Source organism: Kryptolebias marmoratus, linkage group LG5, assembly GCF_001649575.2.
Source record: "Kryptolebias marmoratus isolate JLee-2015 linkage group LG5, ASM164957v2, whole genome shotgun sequence".
NCBI classification, from domain to species: domain Eukaryota; kingdom Metazoa; phylum Chordata; class Actinopteri; order Cyprinodontiformes; family Rivulidae; genus Kryptolebias; species Kryptolebias marmoratus.
Window position 1 is genome coordinate 140,877 of NC_051434.1, and position 20,866 is coordinate 161,742.

Sequence of the window (20,866 nt, forward strand, 5' to 3'; positions counted from 1 at the left end):
GCTGCGTCGAGTTAAAAACTGCTGCGTCGAGTTAAAAACTGCTGCGTCGGGGCAGAAACCGCTGCGTCGGGGCAGAAACTGCTGCATCGAGTTAAAAACTGCTGCGTCGGGGCAGTTTTCACCATCACACATGGTGAAAACTGCTTCAGAGTAAAAGCTGAGTCAGGGTAAACTGAATCGGGTAAAAACATCTAACCCCACCACAGAACAGGGACTTACAGCTCGGATGATCCTGATGGAGCGCAGCTCAGAGTTGCAGCCTCCCCACACCCTCCAGTCATGGTACTCTCCCTCCTCCAGCAGGTATTGGTGACCTCGGAAGGCCTCCTTCTCGTATCCTACCCAGCTGAAGAAAGAGACGGAGCTGGTCAGACTGCAGCTCATCTCAACCTGGATCAATTTAAAGCTGAGTGAAGAACAAGACGACTCACATTCCTCCTAGAACTTTAAAGGAACCAACGCTGTACATGAAAACTGTCTGCTGCTGGTTGGTTCTGGTCATAAAGTCTTTCATGTTGGTGCTAATAGTTCGGGATTTCCCAGTGAAGTATGGCTTCTCATAGATCACGACCTAAGGACAGACAGGAAGAGTCAGGATGGACTAAAAACTTGGTTCTGTAAAAAATGATGGTTCTGTTGGATCTCACCTTTACTTCACTCTGGTTTTCCACTCTTGGGTTACCCTGTCAGAGACAAAACTCATCAGGAGACATGGCTTTATAACAAACAGCTAATTCTGGGAGGATTTCTGCTTCAATAAAACACTCACCACTTTTAGAGGATGCAGCGAAGCCACATAGGGCTGCTCCACCCCCCAGGCTGCAGGGTTGGAGTAGCCCCCCACCTCCAGGATCCGTGGGACACCCTGGAAGAAGGGCTGAGAGAAAACCAGCCAGCTGCCAGGCAAAAAACAGATGAATAAAAGCAGTTTTTAAACAGTTTTGTTTTAGTACGGGATTTTACTCACAGCCCGGCATTAACGATGACAGAGTTGGCTTTGATGGGGAACCCAAAGATCCTAGCATCCTCTGAGGTGTCCCTGAACACAACCTTCTTCCCCTCTGCGTTTTCTTCTGGGAAAAGACAGATTTCTGGGACACTGTAGTCCTGAAGATGGACAGAGATGGGGCCCATCAGATAAGCAGAACTGGAAATTATTGTCTTCTGAATATGAAAAACTTTCAGCTTGTCATGAAAACTGATCTTTTACAACTAATTTATATTTTAGGTTGTTTATTAGATATGATGGAAAACATTTAAAGTAACTGGAAATGTGTGGGAACAGAAAAACAGGATTTACTAGACAAACGGAATCATTTAATTTCCTGGAGAATCCAAACAATCAGTTTGGGTTCTGAACAACAACAACCCGACTCATTTTCACTCGTCTCTAAATCAACAGAATGTTTGTTTGTCCAGCAGGTGGCGCTAAAAGCCATGAATTCAACTGCTCTCTGTGAGCCATGAACCTCAGCGGGTGTCAGCGTCTCACCCTGACTGCTCTGCGCACAGATCCGATGATGCATTTCTGAGCCGGTTTCTCCTCCTGTTGGTTCTGCTCCTCTTCCTCAGGTGGGCTGAAGGGACAGGTGAGCTCGATGTCTCCTTCGTCCAGAGCGACCTTCTCCCCCTTAAAGTTTGGTTTCTCATACAGAACCCACCTGAAGAACAGAAATCAGAGGAACATTTTCAGCTGAGGACCTAAACCAGGAACAGGAGAGACTTTTTTCTTAACTCTGATTCTGATCAACCCCACAGTGTCCCTAAGTGTGAGAGCGAGTGGTTGTTCGTCTCATTTCTCTCTGTGTGGCCTTGTGATGGACTGGAGACCTGTCCACTGGAGACCTGTCCACTGGAGACCTGTCCACTGGAGACCTGTCCACCAGCTCCAGCATGACCCAGAGAGGAGAAAATGGGTAAAAAATAAAATTCATGGATAGGTAATCCTAATTCTGTCTGCTGCTGGAGGGACCCCTCTGTTCCAAGTCCCAGAAACCTGAATGCCACAGGTGTGTCTGTGGACTTTAATATCTGAGGTCAAAGGTTAAAGTGTTGCTGTGTTCACGCAACAGGAAGTGACGTATGAGCTGAAGGAAGAGCCCCAGACTCCTCCCCCCCGCCATCCGGAGAAGGAGGAGAGTTTCCATGGAAGCAATCTGCATGTTTCAGTTGCTGCAGGTTGTTTCTTTTAAAACTGCGTGAGAGAGGAAGAGCTGGCTTTAAACAACCATCTTCACCACACCCGCAGGCTTCAGTGGAAACAAGGCGTTGCTGCTTCATTCTTTGAACACCTGTAACTCGGAAACTTTCAGCTTGTGAGCCAAATAAAAAATGCATTTTTATTTGCTGCAAGTTGTTCAAATTTACAGATAATGTTTCTAAAACAAAAATAACTTCATGTTCCACATAATAGTCTTCCTGGTTTGATTGATTTTCTTTAAACTGAGAGAAAAACACAACATTTTAAATAGGTTTATATACCCCAAAATTGTCCAGTTAGAACTAATGTTTCTATAGATGTGTTTCTGTTCTCAGCAATAAGTTAAAAACGGAAAATCAGTATTTGGATTTAAACAAATATTTCTAATTTAGATTAATTATGGATAATGATATAAAGTGATTTTAATTTGAGTATTGTGGAGTGTTTAAGATCATTTGCTGACTGTTTTTCTTCTGTGATTCATCAGTTTGACAGAGACTACGTGTTCAGAGGCTTCGGCTTCAGCCGACCGGAACTCATTTCTCGGTTGTTTTGTGCTTTGTGCTCCATGTGACCCACAAAAGAAAAGCAGGTAGAGAAAATGGATGAACTATATTAACAGGAATTTGTTTAAATAAACTGTAGAACAAAACAACCTGAAATCACAAGAGGTTTGTTTGCAGTTCTAAATGAACTTTGTTTGGTTCTTTAAACGATAAAGGCACCTGTCTTTTAGTGATAAAAGATGAAATGTTTTCTGTCTCAGTGAGGACATTTTCTGAAGTTATAGACTCTACACCAGGAGTGGGGAACCTCAGAACCTTTTCATTTGGCTCAACACACAATTTCAAACAGATAAATAAAATAATTCAAAACTAGGAAGGACTATTTTTAACAAACAATTGACTTTCTGTGATAAAACTGTAATGCATATATCCAAGCCAGGATCCGGGTCAGTGAACACAACATGAGGGCTCAAGCATCAGTGCAAGATAAATTTGGGTGACTGACAGGTGTTGATTATAATGACTGCATTAAAGGAAAAGAAAAAGGGGATCCCGATTGCCGCATTTTTCAGGAGAAATAGACAAGCGATTATTTCTTTGCCAAAACAGAAATGAAAGCAGTGCATTTAGTTTGTGGCGAGGTACTGCAGTGATGAAGTCCAATCTGGAGCGGTGTGAGCATGCTACACTGGAGCAGCTGAAAGTACAGATGAAGACTGATCAAGTTACCATGCTTCATAGAAGTTTGGAAGCACAATAATCAGCGTTTACGAGACTGCAGAATGACAAAGTCAACATTATGGTGAGTCACTTGATAGTGAAGAAGCTGAATGCTCGTGCAGACGGAGACTTTGTGAAGGAATGAATCAATGCCACTATACTATGACTGCATTAATATGGCTTTCATTATACCTGTTATCTGTTCATTTGAAAAAATAAATATATAAAACTCAATACTGTGGTTTTCTAAATTTAGAGTAGCTTAACAAATTCAGGACAAAATATTTAAAAGGCCTCTGAGAGAAAAAAGGCTTCCCACCCCTGCTGTATACTAACAGAAGAGTTTTACATTTAAAGACTTAAAAAACCAATAAGCAAAACAAACAAACAGCTGGTGTAGTGCTCACCCTCCACGCAGGACTCTGATGGAGATCGTTTCCTGCAGCTCCCAAGGTGTAGCGTCGATGACATCACCACGTACCTCCATCCTCTGGCCGCACATTCCAGGCCGGTCAAAGATGTACATCTGATTAAAGATGAAATGAATTCAAAAAGAGAAAATATCCTCAGAATCCTCAGAAGGTTCTGCAGGAACACTGACTTTTATTCACAGCTCACATCTTTATCTTCTTCTAGTCTCCAGTACCTGAAAACATTCCACCTTTTTCTGGTGGTCAAAAGTTGTCTAATTAGACTTTCTGAGTCTAAAGAACCTGTTTATGGGACGTCATCTCAGATTTCGAGATGATGTTCCTCGAAAGATGGCCCAGACCTTTGTCAGTATCTGCACCAACTCAGGAGTTTAAAGAGACAGACTCAAAGGAACCTGGATGGGAACCCTGTTAAGAACCAGCTCCTAAACTCAGACATGTCAGGTTCATTCAGGTCCTGCAGCGTGGGAGAGAACCTGAACATCAGCTTCACCTCCACCATTCACGCTCCATCAGAGAGAAACCCAGCAACAAGCACAAGCAGGCCTGCGATTTTAATTCGAGAAACAGGAAAAGCAGCTGCTGTGGTAGACCAGACTCCTGGAGAGGGAACGGAGGTGTTTTTCATCAGAACATTACCCCAGCATTCCTGACATAAAGACATTATAATCTGAATAGGATTCAGTGAACATCAGCGTGTATGGAAACATCTTGATGCATTTGGAAGAACAACAACATGGAACCAGGAACTCCATCTTTGAGACCGAACAGATCTAGACTCTGCTGGAGCCTGATCAGGAAGCCCCTGGCTGCAGCCTGCGGTTCAGTGCGGGGATCAAACGTTTGACTCAGTCTTATTTACACCTTAAATATGTCTCAGAGTGTTAACTCTACTGTGGTCTACTTTCAAAATAAAAGCAGAAGACCTGGATAGAAAAAAAGGAAAACTAGAAAAATTCCTGCAGAAATGTTCGAGGCGCCTGACACTTAGTGCTTGATGATTATTTTTCCTCTTCTTAAATTAAAAACACTCCAAAAGTTAAACAGTTAAATACATGTTATATTGAGCCAAAATTTGCTGTGGTAGTAGCTGAGAGCATTCATCAACACATCTAAAATTGACTGAGTTATACCCATGTGTTAAATTAGCTTTGGTGGCCATCTTGAATATTAGAATAGCATTCAGTATATGTTGGGGATTGCTCTCAGCTAATCACATCAGATCTTAGCTCAGTAGCTATAGCCAGTTTATAGCCAGTTTTTTGATTGCTAAGGTAGCTGTAGCAACCATCTTGAATCAGAAATACTCTGAAAGTTAATCACCCGTAGATGTGCATTCAGTCATTACTTTCTGAAAGTTTCATTAAAATCTGTCAAGCGGTTCAACGGACAGATTATCAGGGTTGACATGATAATTCCAGATGTGGTGTTGAAGTTGATCCTCACAGCAGAGAACATCCAATCATCTGAGTTATGTAACTTTGATGTGCAGAGGCTTTACCTGCGTCTGTTATCTATTGCTCAGCAGCCTAAAAACCATGGAAACAGCCTTAACCAATCAGGAAGCTAGATTTCACCACCTCTTGTACGGGACAACCTACAACTTCGTGTATGAAGGTCAGAAAGGGAAATGATCAGAAACATACAGTTCAAACTGTGCAAAAACTTTAAGGTCAACTGTCTATTGTAAAAATTCTGGACGTTGAGTAAAAGGAGATTGGTTTTCACTCGTGTAAATTTGACATTTTTACAGTGCTTTATGTTTGAGGGATCTGCCTTCTGCAGCTACATGAGAGAAAACTGTAAGCCCCATAGTAATAATGGAAACATTGCCTCAAAGAAGACAAAAATGCCTGTTTTGATATATAATTTGTTTATGTACCATAAAAAATGTGGTCGTAGGAAGAGTTTGTTTGCTAACAAAACATGTTCTGGTCACAGCGCTCCACACTGTAGGTCATGTGACCTCCACTCTGTCATTGGTTTGCATCAGGTTTTAATAGTGTCCATTTTGCAAATTGTGTTGCCATAGGAACTCTGAACGTAGCGCTTATCTCATGACCAAGCCGTCGTTTTGATATCAGTTTGTGTGGGTACGTTGCATTAAAGTTGGCTGAAGAGGAAGATATAAAGTTAACACCTTCAGAGGTGGATGAGAAAAGGATGAGTGGAAATGCAATGCTGGCAGGCTCCAGTAAATACAGTGGGAAAGTATTTTTCACTCTTAGTTTCATTGCAGCCATTTGCTGAAATCAAAAAAGTTCATATTATTTCTCATTAATGTACAAGTAAAAAAAAGAATTAGGCATAAATTATCTGTCATTTGCACATGCATTAATTTTAATATTTCTGATACCCTGCTAATATCAGTTATACTTAGAAAAAGTTGTTTTGAACCCAAAACTAATCCCTGAGAAGTGTTGTAGACAAAGTCAAAGGGGGTTGGGTCAAGTGTTTGACACCCCCTCAAAACACACACACACACACACACACACACACTTATGACTCCGCCCTGAACTGTACGCTGGAGTCAGGAGTCCTTGGTCTGATCGAACCCGGATTCTGTCCGGAGCTTATTAGATCTGGACTCGGATGTGAATCTGCCTGTAGACATCATTTGTTCTAAGAGGATTCTGGGCAGACTCACCTTTCCAGGTCGAGGGTTGAGCTTCCCGTGTTCCTTCTCTTTGGTCAGCTGCCAGAAAAAAAAAAAAAAAAAGTACAAACATTTATCTTCCAAACTTTCTGAAAAGATTTAAGATAAGTTCAAGCAGAAATCAGTCCAAAGTATATGAGGCAGCTCAGCAGGTTCTGGTGATTTCAGGCACAGACTGAACACCTGATTCTTTGGATGGGTTTAAATAAGTGCAACACTAACAGGTTAAAAATGGAACTGGAGACCCACAGGACCATTTCATCCTGAGGGTTTCAGAGGTTTTTAAAGTCTTTGCAGGAAGGAAACCGCTCAGGTAGATATCTGCACCAGGTTTGATCATGTGACTGTCTCAGGTGTCCGGTTAGCTCTGAGGGAGCTCTGTAGGAAACAGGTTAACTTCAGGATCATGTTTCCAACCAGAGTCCTGCTGTTGAAGCTCGTGTTTCAATCCTGGCTGGTCTGACTTCAGTTTATCCACAAAAACACAAGACAGAATAAAACAGATGCTCTACTGTTACACAACAGTTTGAAAAACTTTCACCTGTTGTGTCAAAGAGACATTTAGACTGAATCAAGCTTCACATCTGGCAGATCCTGTTGCTTCCTTTTCATCTACAGTCCTGGAAAAAACAAAGTCCTCCCTCTTTTTACATATCAGAACATAAACTGATCCGGTCTTTACCAGGTTCTGAAATTATTCCAATCTAAACTTAGCTGATTCCACTGTGTCATTATTTATTACAAAAAAACAAAAAGTTCAAGCTGTGAGTGAAAAACTGGTTTCAGCCTCGCTGATTCCACAGGATCTCAAAGATTCAGGATCAGCTGGGAGCTGCTGATCAGATCTATTGATTAGCTGATCAGCATCAGTGAAACCACCTCTAAATGCAGCAGTTTTGTGTGTGTTAGCATGACGCTAAGATGGAAAGTCATCAGTAATGACCATAGAGAAGCAGCTGTTGCTGCCCATCAATTTAGGAAGGGTCAAAGGTCATTTGTAGTCCATCGTTCTACAGAGAGAAAGATTATTCTCAAGAGGAAACAATAAAGACAACTGCCAATCTTGCAAGCAAGTTCACCCCAAAGGTCAGACTGTTTAATGCTCAGAGAAATGAGCTCCATCTCAGACTCTACAGGCCTCAGTCAGCAGGTTAAAGGTCAAGGGTCGTGGCTTGTTTGAAGGACTGCAGCAGAAAGTCTCTTCTCTCTAAAAACAACGTGGCAACTCGACTTGGGTTCATCTGAAGGAAACACAAAACTTCTGGACCAGAACCAAACCAGAGGACAGATGTTTGCCCAGAATGCACTGCAGCTGTCAGCACGGTGGTGGAGGGCTGATGGTTTGGGCTCCTCTGCAGACCAGAGGACAGATGTTTACCCAGAATGCACTGCAGCTGTCAGCACGGTGGTGGAGGGCTGATGGTTTGGTCCGACAGCTGAAGCTTGGACCAAAGTGGGTCATGATGCAACAGGACAATGATCCCAAACACAGCAGAACGGTCCAGAACCAGAACCAGAACTTCAGAGAGCTGAGCAGAAACCAATGAGCTGAAGCAACGCTGGAAAGAAGAGTGGGCCACAACTCCTCCACAACCAGGAACCCACTGAGAGTTCTGCTGCTGGAGGAGGTTCTACAAGCGGCTGGATTAGGAGCAAGAACCAGCTTGGATTTAAGAAATAATGACTCTGTGGAATCTGTTGTGTGTTTTTGTTCCCTTAGAATAATTTTAGATCCTGGTAAAGAGCAGATCAGTTTTACCAAGTCCTGATAAAGAAAAACACAAGGACTGGAAGAGTGTTGACTTTAGTTTTATATTGGCAAATATTTTGAGTTGATGTTTTTAGAATTTTAGAGTTCAAATCATCAAAAAAATCAAAATAAAGATGGATAATAAATGTCTTCAACAAAAAATCAAACAGAAGAAAAACTGTCATGTACTCAAAAGTCAACTTTGAACACGTTTCTCTCCATGTAGTCAAGGTGTAAAGATGCAGAATGTACTCAAATGTTATGTTGAAAGAAACAGTGTTACAGTGATCAATCAATCAGCTCTCACAGTTAAATACTTCCTGATGCAGTTTGTAAAAACTCTTCCATCAACACAGCACTGTCATGCATTGTTGATGCTATTAGTAGAAAAACCTGATTCAAGATGCTGAGTGACAAACAACGAGACAAAGGAAGGTCAGAGACCTCACAGAGTCACATTCTTCTGTCAAACAGGGGATTTATGAAACTTTCAGACATACTAATAGGAAGCAGGAAAAACAACAAAAAAACCCTAACAACTAGAAAAAAAAACATTTCTGCTGCCAGGTCTGATTTTATCTCTGCATAATTTATCATAAAAATGATTCCTGCAGCTTTATCCGACTGCCTGGGGGTCGAGGCAGGTCTGGTTGTTTTCTACAACAGTGGCATCATTCAGGTGCATCTGCAGCTTCTTCACTGAAACTCAACAGATCACACACCCAAACATCTGCATGTTGGAGCAAACAATCAGTCATGTTCACACTCAGTCACCTCTTCTGTCATTTCCACCTCATCAAACAAATGAGTACAGAAATATGAGGATGAAAAAGGAAAGGTGTGGCTGAGTCTGTGCAGGAGCAGACAGATAGCTGTGATGGGTGGGGAGAGCTCCGAAAATATTTATCCACAACATGAGGCATCCTGCAGAGATCAGCTGCTTCAAACTGCTGCATTACATTCAGATAAATACATCCAGCATGCAGAAAGGTGTTCGTGTTTAGAATTATGGTTTTAATTTTTCTATCCTTTTTGTTTCATCCGACAAAAGCAAATCAGGTCATGAATCATCCTCAGGTTGCAGCATGTACATTTTGTAATGAAATCAAACTCTGAAATCATAAAGACCACAAACTGAAACTTGCTGTAAATTAAACAGGTTTCTGAGGCTCCTTCTGCAGAAACACTTTCTCTGGATCTGACATTTGGCCCTGAAACATTCAGTATGTAACACAGGGGTGGGCAATCCTGGTCCTGCAGGGCCACGATCCTGCAGGTTTTACCCGTTTCCTGCTCCAACACACCTGATTCAGTGGTTAAATTTCCTCTTCATGTTCTGCAGAAGCCTGTTAATCACCTGTTGATTCAAATCAGGTGTGTTGGAGCAGAGAAACAAGGAAAACATGCAGGATAATGGCACTTAAGGAGCAGGATTGCCTACCCCTGGTGTAACCCATTCTGCAGTGAAGTGTCACCTTTATGGTCTAAAAACAAGTTTACAAGTCAAACATCACACTCCAGCTGCTGTCTGATACTTTTCAGAGTCTTCATCATGTTTGCAGAGCAGGTCTGACTGCATCTGTGTGACTCCAAATGCCTTTAATCTGTAAGCTGTAATTACTGATGAACAACAAAAATACTTCCTCTACAGATTTCTCCTCGGATGATTCTGTAACAGAGACTCAGGAGTTTTTATCAATGACTCAGAGAAAAAATCAAAACAAATAAAAGAAAAATTACAAGAAGCCCGAGTTTCACATCAGAAATTCACAAGGTTCTAACTTTGTGGCATATCTGTGGTCACGGCAGATAAAACCCTATCAATAAGCTTCAGTATAAGTGATGTATGTTCAGATATCAGCAGACTGAGTTTGAAGCACGATGCAGGTCACAGCATGCTGCTCTCACACACACACACAAGTACTCACGTAAGCGTCTGGAAAGGCTCGGTATTTAGACAACAGACTCTGGTCAGGTTCAGCCTGCTGGTTCTGGAACTGGGAGCCTCCATGCTGGAACTGGAAGTCGTTGAACTGGGACTTCTGTGAGCCTCCCTCACTGCTGAGGCTCCTCTGCAGGGCCCTGGGCCCCTGACTGAACATGGAGGATAAGGGCGGTTCTGAGATGGAGAATGACCGGTGCAGGTCTATGGATCCAGTGGGGCTAAGCAGGTGGGTCGGGCTTGTAATGGAAGGGAGGGAGCTGAAGCCTAGAGAGGGGGCCTGACTGATGCGGGATTTTATGGACTCTTCAGCTCTGCTCAGTGATCCTGAGGAAGAGGAGTTTACAAGGAAGGACAGGCGCTCCAGACGGGACCCTGCTGGTTCTGGAATGATCCCCATTTCACCTGGTTCTTTCAGTCTGAGAATGGTAGGCTCAGTTGAGGATCCGATCTCTGGCAGCGAGCCAGAGCGGAACAGGGTCCGGTGGGCCGTCCCGTTCTCCAACGTCTGTTCTGACGAAGAGGAGCGGAAGCTGCTAAAGATGACACTGCTGTCGAGGCGGGAGCTGGTGGGGGGGGATGAAGGAGGTCCAGTCCCGTTCAGCAGAGTGGAGGTATGGTCCTGAGGAAAGTCAAAAAAAGGGAGCTCCAAAATGGTTCGAACGTGTTTTTATAGATTTAACAACCAATCCAGAACATCTGGATCAAAGTCATCAAACGGCTGAGAAAAACTTCAGTACAACAGTTCGGTTTAAAATTACATGAGGTTAAATCGGCCCTTCAGAAACATTTCATTATAAAGTTTTAATTTAAGATTTTATTATTATTATTGCATTTGTCCTTTAATGTAAAATTCTTTTATTGTAAACTTACATTTGTCATTCAGTTAATATTATCATTCTGGCTTTGTGCTCCTTTACAAAGCTAAATGAACCAGAACCCTCTGACAGAAAACTTTACTCTTTTCATACATCCTCATCTCTGTTTTCATTAAAAATATATATATTATTTTTTTTTCTTAACTTTTCAGCTAATCTGGGCCTCTGGGGTTATTCTGAGAGACTAAGGATTAAAGATTCTGTTGGACCTGACGAGACTCTAAAACCTTTATTTAAATGAGTTCTTTTAAGGCAAATGACCCTTACCAGAACCTGCACAGAGTAAAGGTAATATGTTACCTATAAAAGCAAACTGAACTGGACCTGCTGATGGAACTAAACTCAGGAAGTTACCTGGCTCTTCTTCATCAGCTCCAGGGGGGACCGGGTGTCTCTGGAAGTGCTTCTCTTCAGGCCCAACTCGGCCGGCAGTGTGTACAGTCCATTCTGTGACGCGTCCGTCCCCGGAGTATGGCTGCTGAGAGGGGGGGGCAAACTGCTACTGACGGGGCTCTGTGCATCCTCCACGATGGGGGCCAGGGAGGAGATGAGGAGCGGAGCAGGCGGACGCAGGCCTGTGCTCTTTGGCCTCAGGGAGGGCCCCATGCTCCTCAGAGTGTCCACCAGGCTGTCCATGTCGTGGATGGGTGACTCTGCGTCAGGGGAAGACGGGGGAGTGGAGGGGTCAGAGGTTAGCTCCACCAGGGTGGCTGTAAACAATCCAGTAAAGCTGGAGGAGTCAGTGTCGTCAAAGTTGCTGCCGGAGGACGCAGGGAGCTGCTGAGACTCCCACTCTGTCTCTCCCTCTGTCTGTCCCTCCTCTTTACTTGCAGGAAAAGCTGGCTCCACCTCCTCCACCAGGCTCGGCCTCCGCTCATCTGCTCCACCGTCCGGGATTAGGTAACCAGTCCTGTCACTCAGACTGTTGCCAGGGGAAACAGAGGAGGAGCTCAGGTGTGTGTAGGTAGAGGAGGAGTTTGAAGAGGGAAAAGAGGTTTTCTGGGGTTTGTACTGAGTTACCCCCACAAATCTGTTCTTCCACCTGTACTCTGAACCAGGATCAGGGCTGCTGTCGGCCTCTTTAACCAGAGACACTTTGTGGAAACGAGGTTTGGACTCTTCTTCGATGGTTGAAGACGAGCTCTTCAGGGTCAGTTTGGTGCTCAAGCTGCTGTAACCTGAACTCATCATGTCGGCTTGTTGGACTGAAGCTGCTGCTGAAGGAGGCTGGGAGCTGCAGAAACCCAAAGAAACCAGAACAGAGAGATGAGAAGGAGAACAAAAAGTACCCACAAGTCAACTTTCTAAAAGTTCTGTTTTGTGCTGCAGCTTCATAGCCCAGTTTTACAGCAGCATCAGCTGGTGATTTAAATAAAAGCAGCAGGGCGGACAGATAAATTCAGTCCGCTGATAAAGTCAACACATCAGCCTGAGAAAAAGGCTGCAAATGTCAACAAACAAGTCTCAAATAAAACCTTCAATCAGTCAAATTGTCAGAGAAACTCAACTTTAAACTTATGCAGCCTTTACAGAGAAGGCTTCAGATTCAATTAGATTTGATTGGTTTTAAGATTTGAGAATTCCAACTAAAAGTTTATAATGATTCAAATGTTTTATTCAATTTTAATTTAAAGGAAATAAACAAAACTCTCAAACAATTTGAAATTCTACCTGATTTTAAACATTATAATTTACACCAACATTATGTTTGTCCTCATAATTCATCTGAAGTAAAATTAAAGTTCGTTCACATCTGCAGACTTCAAATCAAGTTATTCAAGTTATATCAAGTTCAGCTCAATTTTAGACCAACACCTGAAACCAGCAAAGAGAAACACGCAGCTGCAGCTTCATCACAGAAATGACAGCTGATACATTTCTGCAAACCAACATTGAAACCTGTGCTCTGTCTGCTAAATAAATGTACAGAAATCATCTTTGATTTTGGTTGTTTTAGATAATACGCCATCTATGACTGGGAGCTGGTGTTGTTGCTGAGAGCAGAGGATTATGGGACAATCCTGTCAGTCAACATCTGCATCACCAGAAACTGTTGGTTTAGGACAGGTTGTTAGAGACAAAAGATAGGAGTCACACTGAAAACAAGATGTCAGCTTTATTCTACATGAAAATGTTCGGCCCCAAACTGAAAACTCCAGCAGGGAAGAAAAGTCCCATTAATCTGCTGCAGGTTTGCGTTTCTGTAAGACGTTAAACAGATCACAGAAAAACATGAGTCTCTGCTACCCTCTGCTGGTTTAAATACACCCTGACCATCAATAAAACCGGATCTGAGGGTTCTGTTACAGCTCTGACACGGGTTAACCTGACGGAGGCTTCTTTAAAGGAGCTGATAGTTTGATGTTTTACACATTTCTGTAAGATGTGTTAAAAACTAAAGTAAATACAGATTTTTATGTCCAGCACTTAAAAAGGAAATGAAATAAAATATAAAAATAAGGAGTTTTCATGTTGTTGTTTTGGCAGTTCTTCTGTTGAAGGTTTGTATTTTAGGTGGTCCTCAGTCTGCAGACAGGAGCTGAACTACCTACATCCATCAAACCTTCCTGTCCTTCAGCAGCTGAAGAATGACTCAGTGAGCCATTTAAACCCCACACTTCCTGTGTTTGGCTCTCATACGTCACACTTCTGAGTGATCACAAAAAAAAGCCGAAGAGACTCCAGTCATTTTTTCAGTGTTTGATTATTAATTTAAAATTAGTGTGATTTTATTTCAAAATGTGAGACTCTGAAAACAAGCACCTTTTATGATTTTATTTTGATTTATGTTAGCTTCGAAACACTTAAATTCCCTTTAAATCAGATCCAACCTTTCTGCCACCACCAGAAGACAGAAAAAGCTGAGCACAAAGACTTTTCGGATAAAAGTCACAATACAAGCAAAATACAGAAAGCCCACTCCCTTTCAGTTCATGGTTCTCTGATTCAGGAAATAAAACTGAACTGGTCTTTACCAGGTTCTAAAATCATTCAAATCTAACGTCAACAAAACAGATTACAGCCCGCCATTAGTTCTTAAACAGAAACAAATACAAGAGTGTGTTAACACAAAGCCGGGGCGGAAAGACATCAGCAATGACCTCAGGAAAGCAAATGTTGCAGCCCATCAATCTGGGAAGGGTCAAAGGCCATTTCCTTTCCAAGTCCATCATTCTACAGAGAGACAGCTGCCAATCGTCCCAGCAGTGGACGTTTATGCCAGACCATGAAATGAGCTCTATCTCAGAGGCTACAGGCCTAAATCAGAAGGTTAAAGGTCATGACAGGACAATTACAAAACACTGAACAAGTATGGCTTTTTTAGAAAGAACTTCTTCCCTAAAAACAACATGGCAGCATGACTTCAGTGTGCAAATCTTTATCTAAAAGAACCAGAAGACTTCTGGGGCAGAACCAGACCAGAGGACAGATGTTTACCCAGAATGCACTGCAGCTGTCAGCACGGTGGTGGAGGGCTGATGGTTTGGGCTGATTCTGGAGTCAGATGTGAGGCCATCTGTCCAGAACCAGAACCTCAGAGATCTGAGCAGAAACCAATGAGGTGAAGCAACGCTGGAAAGAAGAGTGGGCCACAACCAGGAACCACTGAGAGTTCTGCTGCTGGAGGAGGTTCTACAAGCGGCTGGATTAGGAGCATGCTAATGTGGAGCTAATGTGGAATCTGTTGTGTGTTTTTGTTCCCTTAGTCTGGAATAATTTTAGATCCTGGTAAAGAGCAGATCAGTTTTACAAAGTCCTGATGAAGAACAACCCAAGGACTGGGAGAAAGTGGACTTTCTTTTATTAACATTAAGATGTTTCTCCATTATTCATGGAACAGGTTTCCAGAAACATTCAGTTCTTTAAAGATGAATACTAATATTTAGTAAAAATGTGATGTTTTTTTATGTTTCTTCTTTATTCTGAGACTTTTAGTAAAACATTTAAGGAAATGTTCAGGTTTCAGAAGGTGGATTTACAGCAGTGCTCAGTTTTCTGAGTTACACAAATTACCTGGTCCAGGTGTGGTTCGACATTCTTTACAGTTTTACTCTATCGTTGCCTGAAGCGTCATTCCTCCCGTGAATTATGTTTGGTTTAAATCCAGCTTCAGGTGAAACAGAAAACACAGCTGAAGATTTACTGTGTTGTTTAACTACATTTATATGGAAATGAGTTGGAAGTTTCAACATGCGTGAGCGCAGAAAAACAGGTACAAGCTGCAGGTGAAGCACATGAATCAAAGACCAACAACAAAAAACCAACTGTTTATATTAAGGAGATTTTATGGTTCGTCTCAAATTAATTTCATTTGGTATTTATTCTTGTACTCCAGCAACAGTTCAGATAGGGATGATTTAAGGCTACTACTAATAATAAAAATAAACCGGAATATTTCTATTATAAAGAGGTGATGTCATCAGGTGATGATGAGGCTGATTTAGTCTCTGAGGATTTCCAGTTTGAGAACAACCACATGGACCAACAGAACCACATCAACAGCTGATAGAATCATGTGGACCAGGAATTAGTCTGGGAAACCTTTGTCAGGTTCTGCTATCCAGAATTACATTCACAAATGCCACTGATGCTGACCCAGTCCAGAGACAGCATGGACTTGTCTGGGAACCGGACCAAAGAGGGAAAAAAACATTCAGATTGTTTTCAGCAACAACCACAAACAAGAAGCCTCTTCTAAGTAGACCTAACTCTGACACAATAAGATCATTGTACCAACTGATAAGCATGGAGGTGGTAGTGCCATGCTTGGCTTGGATCAGGGTTCTTTAATAGTTGTGGACTGGGACCAGGGTTCTGACTATGCAAAACCACAATCTGCTCACATTCCAAAAGAGGACAGGTTCTGAACCGACCCGCCTGCAGTCCTGAACTGTCCCCAAAAGAAATAACTGTCGACAGAACTGAAATATTACAAAGTGGGAAAAACTGAAAAACTAAAATGTTTTGGCTTCATTCTGTCTAAAATGAAACAAGACACATTGCTCTACAGTTCTTTGTTCTTTAGGTTCTCAGCAGGTAGAACTTTTCCTGGAAGTTATTCAGTCATGGAAAGATCAACCTGGATTGTTTCTAAAGTTCATCAACTTTTTCTGAACCAACTTATGTCTTAGCTGCTGAATCTGTATTTTCACAGAAACAATATAAATCATCATCTGAAATTGGTTATCACAAATCAATAATCAATCAGGTTGTGTTGGATCTGCGGTAACTAATCAGATGTTATTGATCTGCAATAATCAGAATCTTTTAGTTTTCCTACATGAACCCACTCGTTACATTTCAGGTCCGATTGTTCATACCTGAAATCCTTTAATTTAATTATTTTATTTTATTTAATTATTATCTTAATTTTATTTTATTTTATTTTAATTTAATTAAAGTATGCGGACTACTCGTTTCAGATTAGAATCTGTTTGGATCCATACAGTTCTGTGATCAGAACCTGAGTCAGAATTAAACACGCTGACAGAATGCAGGTAAAAAGATATGTTGATGACAAGTGACCTGGCAGACAGCTGTGATGGTAAAGTCCATCATCTGAAGGTTCACAGAAATCCTGAGCGGCTTCACACATATTTATTGTCTACACTAGCAGTCAGCAGTAGCTTCACAGACTATGAGCTTTCAGAAAGTAAAATTGTTCCCTTACAACAGTTTGAAGGCAGAGGTTAGATCTGAGTGGAAACGGGTCCGGTTCTGTCTCACCTGTGATCCTCAGCTGGCTGCAGCTCTGCAGCTCCTCTGTCGGGACGCCGTGTGTCTGTGTTAGAGGCTGATGACTCGACTGGCACCTGTTGGCGTGTCGCTGTGTTCCCGTCGGCACTCTGAGTCATTGTTCCCGCCCCCTCAGGAGTGCAAGCAGCAGCGTCAGGTGTTGGTCCACCTGCAAACAGCTCGGCTGCAGCACATATGTTTACAGAGACTGCACCCCGCTCCTCTTCCTCTGCGCAGACTGCACCCCGCTCATCTTCCTCTGCGCAGACTGCACCCCGCTCATCTTCCTCTGCGCAGACTGCACCCCGCTCATCTTCCTCTGTACAAACTAAACTCTGCTCCTCTTCCTTTGGGCAGACTGCACCCCGCTCATCTTCCTCTGCGCAGACTGCACCCCGCTCATCTTCCTCTGCAGAAACCAAACTCTGCTCCTCTTCCTCCCCTGGTCTTGTTCGGACCCCAGCTTTCTGTCCAGTGAAGCTTCCTCGTATTTCGTCAGGACTCTTGATGGAAACCAGAAACTGGTCCTGCAGCCCTGGGGGCAACAGCTCTCGGTTTCCCTCCCACTCTGGATCAGAGGAGGGCGGGGCAGAGTCGCATTCCATAAGTATGTTCACCTGCAGAACCTGTGGAGCCAGTAGCTCCTCCTCCTCCACCTGTGTTGTAGTTGTTTGTTTCTCTTGTCTTGTTGGATTTCTGCCCAGAAGAAAGTCTGAGTTTCCTTTGAGCAGCAGCTGATCTCCTGACCTTTGACCTCCTCCTTCAGTCTCCTCCCCGTTTGTATTGTCGGTTTCCTGTGTAAACCCTCTCACATGCCTCCCTTCTTCCTGCCTGTCCACCCCCTGCAGATCGTTCCCTCTTTTAAATACAAACATTTCTTTTCTTTTGTCCACAGTGAACATCTCCTCTTCCTCCTCACTGTCCTTACCGTCCTCGCCATTGTCCTCCTGAGCGCTGAAGTAAACCTCCATCATGCTGCCTTCGTCTGATCCCACGCTTAGGTAAGCCGGACTCAGAGGTCTGTCGTTGCCGTCTGTCTGTCCCAGAGGCTCAGAGAAACTGTCCGTTTTGGTTTTCACCTCCGTATCCTTCAGTGAGATCATTCTGTCAGCAGGAGTCAAGGAGCCTGTGATCACTTGTCTGACAAGGATCGCTCTGCGTTTGGACCGAGTAACCTGAGCTTCCGTCCCAGGGGACAATCCAGGAACAGGAAGAGCAATGAGGCTTTTACTCTGAGCTTCCAGCTGATAATGGGACTGATTCAGTTCCTCTGAACAGGGCTGGATCGGCTCCTCTAAACGGGACTGGTTCAGAGCAGATATGCTGTGGATCTGCAGCTCAGGGGAGCAGGAGGTCTGGTCTGGAGGAGAACTGGTCAGTTTTGTGTCAGCAGAACAGGAAAAACCAGCAGCAGAGTTCTGTGACAGCAGGTCATCTTCCTGGGGGTGGGTAATGGTTTGTGTTTCAGTAGCAGGATGTTTCACAGTAAGGCGGGTTGGTGGGTTTAACAGGGCCAACAGAACCTCAGAGCTAAAATTCTGAGGGAAAAGGGACTCGTACAGAGATCCGTACACGAATTCAGGACTGATAAGAAGAGAACCCTGATACCTGCTGACGGCTGAGGTTTGAGCAACAGCTTCAGGATCAGTTCTCTCAGTTAAGGGGACTGAAGGTTCCTGATCATCTGAATCTTGACTGACAAGATGAGAACTCTGATCTCTGCTGTCAGCTGATGTTTCAGCTGTGTAGGTCTCAGTTAGGGGGGTTGAGTGTTCCTGATAAAGGTTTGATTCAGCATCTGAATCCTCACCGATTAGATAAGAACTCTGATCTCTGCTTAAAGCTGGGGTCTGAGCTACAGTTCCCGGATCAGATCTCTCAGTGAGGGGGTCTGAGGGTTCCTGACAACCAGCTGATCTGAGGAGATCAGTAGCTGACTCAGAACCAGTCTCGTTGGACTCGTTGTTTACCAGGAGGAGCTCGGGGCCATCTGGATGATGATGCGAGGAGATGGCCCTGCTGGAGTCAGCTGATGTGTTGCATCGCTGGAGGATGCTGTCAGACAGGTTCTGGTGGACAGTTACTACTGCTGTGTGATTCAGAGGATCAATCCCAACCTCTGTTGGTTTTTGAGGGAGGCTGGAACCATCAGGGGTGGTCTGAGTTCCAGCTGAAAGAGGAACGTTTTCTATCTCCTCTGATGAAGCTAAAATGTCCAGCTGTGGCTCAGGAATGGAAGCAATTGGATCTCTCAGCATTACCTTGTCACAGCTATTTGTCAGATGGTTCTGAGGTTCTGACCCAACTGGGAAGGTGGAATGTGACTGGTTTGAGGCCACAACAAGAAGAGATGGGATGTCGAAGGCCCCACTGGTATCGAGTTCTGGTTGAGACAAACTGAAGAGTCTTTTTGTGTCCATCTGATCTGAAGCCATGTCACTGAGGTTCATGGGATTCTGTAAGAAGATCCAGAACTGGGTCAGATTTACACAGAAGACCTGGTGAGGAACAAATCATAATTTAATCATGGCTATACATATTAAATGCAGTAAAAGTGAATTAATAAATTGAAAATCCAAACAAATGTAGAAAAGATGATGAAACTAAAAAAACACATCTTTAAATGATATTGCTGTTTTAAAGTCGCAGAAAGATCAAAGAAAAAAATGTTAATGTGGGAGAAAAGGTTGACACTTTGTGCTCTCAGCTGATTTTTAATGTTTCAGATTCAGAGGCTAAAGAGTGAAACTTTCTCTGAAAACTTTACAGTTTTTAGGTTTTCAAATTTTCCTCTAGATTTATGACTTAAAGTCTTTGCTGTTAAACTGAAAACATCTTCCTGTAAATCAGCTTCAGAGCCTTTTCAGTGAACAGACAGGGCAAATCAAGTGATGCAGGAGAGAAACGAGTTTTTGACTTGCTACGATGACTTCAAACTGTGATTCTGTGTTACCTCCTGCTGCTCCTCATTAATATGGTTGTGTAGGCCAAATGTGCTGTTTGAGATCTTCTCATCCTTCTTCTTCTTCTTCCTCAGACCAAAGGAGAATGTAGCAAATCGCTTGGGTTTCCGGAGGTCTAACTCGGAGTAGCTGAAGTCTTTATCCTGAAAAATAAAAATGAGAGAGACAGAGAGATGGAAGAGAGCAAGAGGAAGATTAAACATATGCAACACAATAAAAAATATTTAATAAATTACATAAATAGAAGCAATTACTAAACTACAAATCCATTTGCTTCCACACAAAATAAATCCGAAGTTAGCAAAACTTTATACTCAAGTAGTAAAACACAACTCAGATGTGCACACTTACAAGAAAACTATCATCCTACTTTCTGCAAAACACTAAACACAGATTTGCTTTTTAGACACAGGACTCTCCTGATGTCACTTCCTGTCATTTCAAAGGAACACGACTATAAAGCAGCTGGTTAAACACATCCATAAGGTGTGCAAACACACCAGTCAGGTACAGGCTTCACACTGACGCAGCATCTGTGCAGGAATGGAGTCGACACTAGAAAGTTCTTCCCACAATGCTTTGCAAATGTGGATAGATCCTGTGATGTTCATAGAATCAAATCCAGAGAGGTTTGAAGGTTATGCCAGACTAGAGACATTTTTCTCATGGATATAGTTTAGAATATTAATAAACAGTATACAGTCTACATAAATGTTTACAGAAGATATTTCAGACTTCCATGTTAACTGACTTTACAGTAATGTATGATAAGAAATTATTTTTTAATCAGAATTGGTCCCGTGTAGAGCTGCTTGGTAAATTTATTTTTGTAATTATGAGGAAAGAAGTGCTAAAAGTGATTTAAAACTAACACATCAATGTGTAAATAGTAAAAACAAAAAAGGAAAATAATCAGTTTATCTCAACGTTTTGCTTTTTAATTTGACGGGATTGTGAAGCACTTTGGTCAACTTTAGTTTTTTATGTGCTACAAACAAACTGACACTGACAATGTGTTGATATGGCAACAAATTACAGTTTCTATAAATAACTATATTTGTTTACAAAAGTATTTTGTTTTGCC

The 20,866-nt window shown here is 42.6% G+C and overlaps 1 protein-coding gene across 1 annotated transcript in view; it reads right to left on the reverse strand.

The window, feature by feature from the left end:
- The window catches only part of crybg2 (crystallin beta-gamma domain containing 2), a 39,152-nt gene that overhangs the window by 6,414 nt on the left and 11,872 nt on the right, over positions 1 to 20,866 (reverse strand). The window contains exons 3-14 of the mRNA XM_037975692.1: positions 19,773 to 19,925; positions 16,811 to 19,275; positions 11,438 to 12,317; positions 10,192 to 10,827; positions 6,505 to 6,552; positions 3,834 to 3,952; positions 1,493 to 1,661; positions 968 to 1,107; positions 770 to 896; positions 648 to 683; positions 432 to 571; positions 220 to 346 (exon numbers count right to left, since the gene is read on the reverse strand). Coding sequence (XP_037831620.1) covers positions 220 to 346; positions 432 to 571; positions 648 to 683; positions 770 to 896; positions 968 to 1,107; positions 1,493 to 1,661; positions 3,834 to 3,952; positions 6,505 to 6,552; positions 10,192 to 10,827; positions 11,438 to 12,317; positions 16,811 to 19,275; positions 19,773 to 19,925 — 5,040 coding nt within the window. The remainder of the gene's footprint in view (positions 1 to 219; positions 347 to 431; positions 572 to 647; positions 684 to 769; positions 897 to 967; positions 1,108 to 1,492; positions 1,662 to 3,833; positions 3,953 to 6,504; positions 6,553 to 10,191; positions 10,828 to 11,437; positions 12,318 to 16,810; positions 19,276 to 19,772; positions 19,926 to 20,866) is intronic.